Raw genomic sequence first — 11,099 nt, 5'->3', positions numbered from 1 at the left:
TAATATCCATTCTTTGCTGTGAAATGGGCATGGTTGGTTAGACACACCGCGGACCGCCAGCACAATCGAGGAGCTCAAGCTCCACTATGCATTCACGCAGCCGCGCCTGGAGGCCTCCCGTGAGGCTGCCAGGCCGCAGACGAGTCACTGAACTCCGACTAGACGCCAGGACTCCGAAGGTCACCGTAGTTCACCAGACATTGCCTATACATCTGTCTAGTACGATAGTGTAGTGTAGTGTAGGGAAAATGTTGTTTATCGACATCCCATCCCCCCCCCCCCCCCCCGGGGGGGGGTATATATTAGCTACAATGGTACATATATGTAAAAAAGCGACAAACTCTACTGCAATATAAATACCTGCGTATTTACAATGCTGTTTGAGCATTGATCCAATTTTATTCAGTGTTTGATTGCCCCCCAATTAGAAGTAGATTTATTGAGTTGATGCAAATAAATGAGAGAAAAACCTATGGAGGGGTGAATCTGAGTTCGCTGATAGGCTCTGCAGCCTCCAAAAAAATATGGGACACTCCAAAACGGGTTTAGAGGCTGCGGGTATGACACATGTGCTAAAGTTGCTCTAATATTCTAAATAATTGCGAAGAAAAGTTCTTCTTTCTTTCTTTTGTGCGGGAATTGCTAGAAAAGTTGACATTGGAGTGAACTAGGTTAGTGCACTGCCTTTGTTCAACGTCTGTAAATTGTAGATGCGTGGATGTTATATGAAATTCCTGAAACTTCAAACCTCTACATGAAACAAAACCTGAACTCATCTAAATGTTCTTTAGGGCTTTTCCCCTCTTACAGTAAATATCATGATTGAATCTGGTGAAACTTTATGTACATTATTCATTGTTCCTTCCATTTTATTGCAATGTTAGTCGTAGTCGAATCCTTACTAATAACCCTCAGATCATTTGTAACTGAGACCAAAGTACCATGGAGAGTGAACCGAAGCCTGATCAGTTTGCATGTGACAGTTAGTTACACTGGTAGTCTGGTACCAGAGTAAGTACATGGTACAGATCCTGAAGCCTTTTCACCTTTTAAACAGAATTCAGGACACAGCACAATGGGCATGCAGCTGCAACAGAAAATACATGCTGCTGCTTCCCAGGTGGGCTGGCTATAAATAAACTTGACTAGAGCCCTAGAGCAAGCAGCAACTCCATAGCTCCAGTGCAGGGTAGCATCTGAATAGATAGTTCTGTTTCAGCCAGTTCTTTTCTGGAGAGGTGCTTGTCAGGCACTGAAAGTGAGAGTTGGAGGAAAACAAACAGATGGCCAACTAATCATGGTCACCGATCAGCTTGTTTTCCTCCAATATCTCACCTTCGGTTGACTGATTGATTGCCTGTCTGCAGCCTAGAGACAAGGAACAGATTGGGTTACAAACAGCTACAAACCTGCATGCACCGCTCAAAGCGAGGATTAGAGGGAGCTGAACCATCCATTGGAAACATGGAGTGATGGTTCAGTTTCTTCTAATATCTCACCTTGACTGGTCCATCCGGGAAATATGCAAGAGACGCACTGCCGCCACCCAAGGTGAGAACTGGAACTGAGGCAGATTAGATATAGACTGGAGTAATAAATTTCTCAAAAAACGAAAACAGACTTCTTTTGTCACAAAACATCAAGAAATCACGCCTCTAAAAGTGCATTTCACAAAACCACACTTATGTGACAGAATATTTCCAGACCACACTTTTGTCACTTGCGATATGGTTGTAAATACTTTCTTGAAGTGTAGGATTTTTTTATAGTTTGGAAAAGAAAGCGTTGGTTTGAGAAATTTACTCAATAAACTGTCTTATAGTCTAGTTTGTTTTCTTCCAACATTTTACCTTGGTCGAAGCGCTTGATCCTGAGTGGCTGACTAGTAACTGTTGGTGAGGCGAAGGCTAAAGCGCCAGCCTCTTGTGATCCCTCGCCTCCAACCGATGCAGCCCTGTCAAAGCTACAAACTTGGACCCTATCATCCACTCCAGGATGGGCAGTCAATTCAATAGGCAGTGGTGGATAAAACAAAAGGCAAGAAAAATGTAGACAGCGTTGTTCAATCGATGTTCTTTAGAATTTGCATGATGCTCTAGGAAGTCAAATGGCATTTGTATAGTATTCAATGTTTCACTGTGTTCATTCTACTAGCGATCAGTATAATAAGATAAGAAAAGGCACTCTGATTCACTGAGTACTGACTGTTGGACCCTCAAGCTACAATTGCTTAATTTGAATCTCAACTATATGGCTAACCTATGGAAATAAACAAACTTGTACAGTCACCAAAAATAGCCATGGAGAGTTTCAAATGACAGAAACAGGGCTACTGATTTTGGTTGTGACTAGTACATGCCAATTTTGTGAACACCAGGCGGCAGTTCATCAATCGTGTGATATGCGTCCTCAGAGCTACTGATCTCAGACCACTCATCAGAAGAACAGTCACTTGATGTTTCTTCTTTTCCACCATGCTCATTCTCTCCTGATGCACTCTCACTTGATGTTTCTTCCTGTTCAACACTCTCATTATTCAATGCTGCACTCTCTAATTGAAGAACTGAAGGGAATGCCTTGTGCACATTATCCTGTATGCTTTCATCATGGTCTTTCCCCCACCAAACAATAGCTCCTTGTCAAAAGACACAAGAATACAAGGAACAATGTCCTACAGCAAAAGAGGAGAGAGAAATGAATTCTGTTACAGGTAATCCTCAGGGAAAATAAACATTTAACTATTTTGGCATAAGGCTATATGAGAGACTCACCCTGAGCTTGACTCCAATCTTCCGATAATCACTTTTTGGCAATCCTTTACAATCTATACGAACCAATTTATCAGCCAGAAAACCATCTTGAACCATCGGCACGAAGCTAGCATGATATCCATTCTTTGCTGTGAAATGGGCATGGTTGGTTAGACACACCGCGGACCGCCAGCACGATCGAGGAGCTCGAGCTCCACTATGCATTCACGCAGCCGCGCCTGGAGGCCTCTCGTGAGGACGCTAGGCTGCAGACGAGTCATTGGACTCCGACTAGACGCAAATACTCCAAAGGTCATCGTAGTTCACTAGACATTGCCTATACATCTGTCTAGTATGATAGTATAGTGTAGTGTATGAAAATGATGTTTATCGACATCACCCCCCCCCCCTGTATATATTAGCTACAGTGGTACATATATGTAAAAAGCAACAAACTCTACTACTCCCTCCGTTCCAAAATACTTGACTTCAAAAATGGATGTATCTACATACTAAAACATGTCTAGATACATTTATATTTTGACAAATGGAAGTCATGCATTATGGAACGGAGGGAGTACAATATAAAGACCTATGTATTTACAATGCTGTTTGAGCATTGATCAAATTTTATTCAGCGTTTGATTGCCCCCAATTAGAAGTAGATTTATTGAGTTGATCCAAATAAATGGGAGAAAAACCTATGGAGGGGTGAATCTGAGATTGCAAAGCCTCCAAAAAATTACGGGACACTCCAAAACGGGTTTAGAGGCTGCGGGAAAGTTGCTCTAATATTCTAAAATGTGTGGCTGTGAGCAACAATAATAATTGAGAAGAAAAGGTTATTTTCTTTCTTTTGCACGGGAATTGCTAAGAAAAGTTCACATTGGAGTGAACTAGGTTAGTGCACTGCCTTTGTTCAACGTCTGTAAACTGTAGATACGTGGATGTTCTATGAAATTTCTGAAACTTCAAACCTCTACACAAAACAAAACCTGAACTGAAGTAAATGTTCTTTAGGGCTTTTCCCCTCTTAGAGTAATCATGATTGAATCTGGCGAAACTTTATGTACATTATTCATTATTACTTCCATTTTATTGCAATGTTAGTCGTAGTCGAATCCTTACTAATAACCCTCAGATCATTTGTAACTGAGACCAAGGTACTATGGAGAGTGAACCGAAGCCTGATCAGTTTGCATGTGACAGTTAGTTACACTGGTAGTCTGGTACCAGAGTAAGTACATGGTACAGATCCTGAAGCCTTTTCACCTTTTAAACAGAATTCAGGACACAGCACAATGGGCATGCAGCTGCGACAGAATTCAGTACATGCAGCTACTTCCCAGGTGGGTATGACACATGCAGCCAGTTCTTGTTTGGAGAGGTTCTTGTCAGGCACTGAAAGTGAGAGTTGGAGGAAAACAAACAGATGGCCAACTATTCGTGGTCACCGATCAGCTTGTTTTCCTCCAATATCTCACCTTCGGTTGACTGATTGATTGCCTGGCGTCGGCTTCTGAAGCCTAGAGACAAGGAACAGATTGGGTTACATGCATGCACCGCTCAAAGCGAGGATTAGAGGGAGCTGAACCATCCATTGGAAGCATAGAGTAATAGTTCAGTTTCTTCTAATATCTCACCTTGACTGGTCCATCTGAAATATGTCAGACACCCAAGGTGAAAACTATAACTGAGGCAGATAGGTATATAGACTGGAGTAATAAGTTTCTCAAAAAACCAGACTTTCTTTAGTCATACAGCATCAAGAAACCACACCTCTAAAAGTGCATTTCACAAAACCACACTTCTGTGACAGAATATTTCTCCAGACCACTTTTGTCACTCGCAATGTGGTTAGTAAATATACGTTCTTAAAGTGTTTCTTATAGTTTTGAAAAAGAAAGCGTGATTTTAAGAAATTTAATCAATAAACTGCCTTATGGTCTAATTTGTTTTCCTCCAACATCTTACCTTGGCCGAATTGATTGATCCTGGGTAGCTGACTAGTAACTGATGGCGAGGCAACGGCTAAAGCGCCAGCCTCTTGTGATACCTTGCCTCCAACAGACGCAGCCTTGTCAAAGCTTAAAACTTGGACCCTATCCTCCACGTAGCTCAATCCAATCATAGTGGGGAGGCAATCAATTCAATTGGCAGTGGTGGATAAAGCAAAAAGGCAGAAAAGACTAGACAGCATTGTTCAATTGATGTTCTTTAGAATTTGCATGATGCTCTAGGAAGTCAAATGACGTTTGTATAATATTCAATGTTTCACTATTTCATTCTATTAGCGGTCAGTATAATAAGATCAAAGGCACTATGGTCCAGTGAGTACTAACTGTTGGACCCTCAAGCTACAATTTCTTTATTTGAATCTCAACTATAGCCAACCTGTGGAAGTGAACAAACTTGTACAATCACGAAAAACTAGCCATGGAGAATTTCGAAGGACAGAAGCAGGGCTACTGGATTTGGTTGCGACTAGTGATAGAACATAATCATCACTGGTAAGAATGGACAAGTTGGTGGTGTTGGATGACATGCCAACTTTGTGAACACCTGGTGGCAGATTGAGTCCTCTGGATATGTCAGATCGATCTAAAGATATTCTACCCTGGAAATGTCCTACTTATCATCTGGCACATCGTCAGAGCTACTGATCTCAGACCACTCATCAGAAGAACAGTCAACTGATGTTTCTTCTTTTTCACCATGTTCATTCTCTCCTGCTACACTCTCACTTGATGCTTCTTCCTGTTCATTCTCTCCTGCTGCACTCTCTAATTGAAGAACTGAAGGGAATGCCTTGTGCATATTATCCTGTATGCTTTCATCATGGTCTTTCCCCCTCCAAACAATAATTTGCTCCTTGTCAAAAGACACAAGAATACAAGGAACAAGGTCCTACACCAAAAAAGGAGGAGAGAGAAATGCATCCTGTTACAGGTCATCTTCAGATCAAATAAACATTCTTACTACTTATTTTGGTGTATATAAGGCTATATGAGAAACTCACCCTGAGCTTGACTCCAATCTTCCGATAATCACTCTTTGGCAATCCTTTACAATCTATACGAACCAATTCATCGGCCAGAAAACCATCTCGAACCATCGACACGAGACTAGCATAATACCCGTTCTTTGCTGTGAAATGGACGTGGTTGGTTAGTTAGGCATATTTTAAACACATACATCTATATGATACTATGTCTAAACAAAAAGGGAGACAAGGATTACCAAGCTTTGTCAAGACAGGAGCATGTAGGCCCTTCTTCCTCATTTCCTTTGTCTCCTGAACTGTCAGCCCTTCTATTGTTGTTTTAATTAGCCTTGGGTAGATCGGTTCAGCTGGCTTCCATAACATCAACGGAATAACAGGTCTTTTCTTTGGATGATAATGCCTCCCTCTGTATAGTATTAACTGGCCACCATGCCTGTGGATGATAAGGCCACCAGTTTTATCCTGGGAAAAAGGTAGCATTACTCAGGCTTCTACAGGAGAGTAATATCAGAACCAGTGACATCAAATAAGAGCTCCGAAGATATCCATAAAGTACTTGATAAACTCCATGGATGTAAAGTGGCAGTGTTCATGTTCTTAGAGATACCTCGAGCTCACGGCACACATTTTGCATATCAACCGTCGGCACACCAAGGCATTTCACCCTGACCCCCTCGCCATGCTTCCAGTGGTTGTGAATGTCATTCAGCATGTTATGAGTGAGCCCATCTCTCCCTAGAGAAACATCAGCTGTCATTATCTGTATCGCAGCTCCAAATGCACAATTAATTCATTAATAGTATTGTTCGAACAACCCGAGACCAAATTACCGAGATTGATCTGCCGCTTGGTGCGGTTCTTCTGGCATTTGTCGACCAAGAAGGAGCGCTCCGCGGGGGTGAGCGGCTCGCCGAGCACGCGCTCTCGCTCGCGCCGCCGGGCCTCCTCCAGGTCCTTCTCGGCGGCGGGGGCGGGGTCCTCGGCGTCGACGCTCCGGAGCGTGGTGTCGACGGCGGGCGCGCAGAGGCCGGTCCAGGGGCGGTCGAGGCGACCGGGGCCGAAAGGGGAGTACTTGGGCTCGCGGAGCCCGATGGGCTTGGCGTCCGGGGAGCTCTCCGTGTAGCTGAAGCGGAAATCGAAGGGGAGGTCGGAGTGGGAGGCCGGGCGGTCTCCGCGGTCCAGCGAAGAGGGCGGCCGGTAGGGGGGCTTCTTGGTCCGACGCTTCTGGTCGGCGGCGGCGCCTGTGCCGTGGGAGATCTCTTTCGCGGTGGGGGTCAGGGAGGCCGGCGGCACGAAGCCGTAGCGGTCTAGGAGGCGGGAGAGGTGGCGGCGAGGAGGGTGGCACGGCCGCAGCAGGTGGGCGCCGCGGAGGAGGCTAGGGAGGAGCATGGAGCGGCGGAGCAGAGTGGCCAATGGCGACCGTGGGTCGACGGGGGCAAAACCCTCGTGTTCGTGGGTTTTTTGGGAAGAAAAACTAGTTTTCCATTCGGAAATTTACAAGGAAAACGAGGACGTGATCCATCTCTTTGGGAAATGGACTTCAAGTTGATTTTGGTTTACACCTATATATGAGCACTGTCATCATTTCATTTAATTTAAAGTTACCTACACGTATAACAAAGCCAATTACCACAATATAAAATGGAAACAGCCTGGGAGTAACTTGAAGCACAAATTTTGACAAAAAAAAATAGAACACAAATCAAATTATAGGCTTAGTCTGTCTAAAAAAACATAGAATTAGTCAGTTTTCAAAACCTCTTTGGATTGAAGGATTTTCGTAGATTGAGGGATTTGAATCTTAATGGATTTTTTTGTCAGAGCCTTTTGAAAAGTTCAGTGCAGCTTCAGCCTCTCTCTCCTTAATCCTCTAGAATTCGAGAAGATTACACACTTCGTCCTCAAACTGCGGGTAACAGTTTGTTACCCAAACTCGAGAAACACTAAAGTATAGTCCTTATACATGAAAATACGTAACATCTATGATCCATTATACAATCCTCTTGATGGTCGGTCGCTCTGGTGCCGCCATGTACCCCCCTCCCCCCCCACACACAGTGTGGGCCAGGATCTTTTTGTGGTCATAACCCTGCCATTTCGCTAATTTACCCAGAACCCCACACCAGCCATGTCATAAATCCCCAATCCCCACCCCAGCACGTGTCCGTTCCCCCTCGCTCCCTCCCAATCCCCTTCTCCAAATGCCCAAATCCATGGATGGCGAGAGCGCGGAGAACTCCCGTAAGATCGTGTTGTATCATTAATAAAGATTCATCATGCAATCTCCAATACATTCTTGTTTGGTTTAATGGGGCCATTTTGTCAAATCACCATGCCATGCATAATTAAATAGAATTACCAACTAAAGTTGAGAGAACCACTGCAAACCTAGTGGCATTTGGGTCTCTCCTGACCTAGATGTTGTGGGTCATGTGCATTACTTGGCCAAGACTCCAAATACCGATACCTAATTTACTCATGTTTGAAATTTAGAAACTAAAACTTAATATCTCTGACCCTCAAGCCGAAGCTTTGAAAAAATCGGTTTGTGATGGACGTGGTTCTTTCGCCAAAAGCAATTAATTTCCATGGAACCAGAGACACCTTCCGCAATGAGGTTATACAGAAAACAGAAATAAGAAATATTGAACACCAACATTGTGATTTGATTTTCTATTTATTGGATCAACCATTGGTGTCCTCATGTTAAAAGAACAAGGACTCACTATTTATTCTTGATTAGCGTCGTCGTTCTCATGTTAGAAAATAAGTATTTTGTTATTTGATCTTCACTGTCATTTGATCTCCTGGTTGCAGGAATCTAAGGAGATGCTATTGGCACCTTACATGAATGACCACGCTTTGAATTAACCATTTCTAGAATTGTTCGTGTGGTGCTTGAAGGAAATATGCCCTAGAGGCAATAATAAAGTTGTTATTTTATATTTCCTAATTCATGATGAAGGTTTATTATTCATGCTAGAATTGTATCGATCGGAAACCTAAATACATCTGTGAATACATAAACAAATACCATGTCCCTAGTAAGCCTCTACTAGACTAGCTCATTGATCAAAGATGGTTAATGTTTCCTAACCATAGACATGTGTTGTTATTTGATAATGGGATCACATCATTAGGAGAATGTTGTGATGGACAAGACCCATCCGTTAGCTTAGCATATTGATCGTTCAATTTCTTGCTATTGCTTTCTTCATGTCAAATACATATTCCTTCGACTATGAGATTATGCAACTCCCAGATACCGCGGGAATGCCTTGTGTGCTATCAAACGTCACAACATAACTGGGTGATTATAAAGATGCTCTACAGGTATCTCCGAAGGTGTATGTTGAGTTGGCATAGATCGAGATTAGGATTTGTCACTCCGAGTATCGGAGAGGTATCTCTGGGCCCTCTCGGTAGTACATATTAGGAGTTAGTCACGAGGATATTGAACTAGGTATGAAGATACCGACGATCGGATCTCGAGCAAGTAACATACCGATGGACAAAGGGAATTGCGTATGTTGTCATAACGGTTCAACCAATAAAGATCTTTATAGAATATGTATGAGCCAATATGGGCATCCAGGTTCCGCTATTGATTATTGACCGGAGAGGTGTCTCGGTCATGTCTACATAGTTCTCGAATCCGTAGGGTCCGCACGCTTAACGTTTGTTGACGATATAGTGTTATATGAGTTATGTGATTTGGTGACCGAATGTTGTTTGGAGTCCCGGATGAGAACACGGACATGAAGAGGAGTCTCGAAATGGTCGAGAGGTAAAGATTGATATATAGGACGATGGTATTCGGACACCGGAAGTGTTTCGGGGGGTACCGGGTACTTATCAAGTCACCGGAAGGGGTTCCGGACACCCCTGGCAAAAGATATGGGCCTTATGGGCCAAGAGGGGAAACACACCAGCCACAAAGGACTGGTGCGCCCCCATATGGACCGACCTAAGAAGGAGAAGGAAAGGGGAGAAGGGAAAGATAAGTGTGGATTAGGATTCCCATTTCCTTCCCTCTCCCCCCCCCCCCTCTTTCCTTCCCCCTCCGACAAACATGGCAGGGGGGCGCGGCCAAGGGCAGGAGCCCAAGTAGGATTCAGACCTACTTGGGGTGCCCCTTGGCCTCTCCCCTCTCCCTCCCACCTATATATATGATGCGGGGGCGCCTAGCACACACCGGACAATTGCCTAGCCGTGTGCGGCGCCTCCCTCCACCGTTTACACCCTCGGTCATATTTTCGTAGTGCTTAGGCGAAGCCCTGCGGAGGACACTTCACCATCACCGTCACCACGCCATCGTGTTGACGGAACTCATCTACTACTTCGATGTCTTGCTGGATCAAGAAGGCGAGGGACGTCACCGAGCTGAACGTGTGCGGAACGTGGAGGTGTCGTGCGTTCGATACTTGATCGGTTGAAGCGCGAAGAAGTTCGACTACATCAACCGTGTTGTGAAACGCTTCCGCTTACGGTCTACAAGGGTACATAGACACACTCTCCCCCTCGTTGCTATGTGATACGTCCATTTTGCATCATGCTTTTATATCGATATTTATTGCATTATGGGTTGTTATTACACATTATGTCACAATACTTATGTCTATTCTCTCTTATTTTACAAGGTTTACATAAAGAGGGAGAATGCCGGCAGCTGGGATTCTGGGCTGGAAAAGGAGCAAATATTAGAGACCTATTCTGCACAACTCCAAAAGTCTTGAAACTCATGAAAGCTATTTCCAGAATATATAAAAAATACTGAGCGCAAGAAGTTCCAGAGGGGGGCCACACCCTGGCCACGAGGGTGGGGGGTGCGCCCTACCCCCTGGGCGCGCCCCCTGTCTCGTGGGCCCCCTGGTGGCCCTCCGATGCCCATCTTCTGCTATATGGAGTCTTTCGTTGAGGAAAAAAGAATAAGCAAGCTTTCAGGACGAGACTCCGCCGCCACGAGGTGGAACCTTAGCGGAACCAATCTAGGGCTCCAGCGGAGCTGTTCTGCTGGGGAAACTTCCCTCCGGGAGAGGGAAATCATCACCATCGTCATCACCAACGATCCTCTCATCGGGAGGGGGTCAATCTCCACCAACATCTTCACCAGCACCATCTCATCTCAAACCCTAGTTCATCTCTTGTATCCAATATTTGTATCCAAACCTCAGATTGGTACCTGTGGGTTGCTAGTAGTGTTGATTACTCCTTGTAGTTGATGCTAGTTGGTTTACTTGGTGGAAGATCATATGTTCAGATCCATTATGCATATTAATACCCCTCTGATTATGAACATGAATATGCTTTGTGAGTAGTTACATTTGTTCCTGAGGACATGAGAG

At 44.3% G+C, this 11,099-nt stretch overlaps 1 protein-coding gene across 1 annotated transcript; it reads right to left on the bottom strand.

Annotated features, from left to right (window-relative positions):
• Positions 1-5,010: 5,010 nt before the first annotated feature.
• LOC123060386 (CRS2-associated factor 1, mitochondrial) lies at positions 5,011-7,223 on the bottom strand. The gene is made up of 5 exons (XM_044483084.1): positions 6,585-7,223; positions 6,362-6,489; positions 5,991-6,216; positions 5,770-5,897; positions 5,011-5,657 (listed from the first exon to the last, which is right to left on the bottom strand). The coding sequence occupies exons 1-5, from the start codon at positions 7,141-7,143 to the stop codon at positions 5,379-5,381; spliced, it is 1,320 nt and encodes a 439-aa protein (XP_044339019.1). The 5' UTR covers positions 7,144-7,223; the 3' UTR covers positions 5,011-5,378.
• Positions 7,224-11,099: the final 3,876 nt, after the last annotated feature.

This window comes from Triticum aestivum, chromosome 3A, assembly GCF_018294505.1.
Source record: "Triticum aestivum cultivar Chinese Spring chromosome 3A, IWGSC CS RefSeq v2.1, whole genome shotgun sequence".
Taxonomy (NCBI): domain Eukaryota; kingdom Viridiplantae; phylum Streptophyta; class Magnoliopsida; order Poales; family Poaceae; genus Triticum; species Triticum aestivum.
Note: the sequence above shows the minus strand (reverse complement) of the source record. Positions and strands in the feature narration are given on the sequence as shown.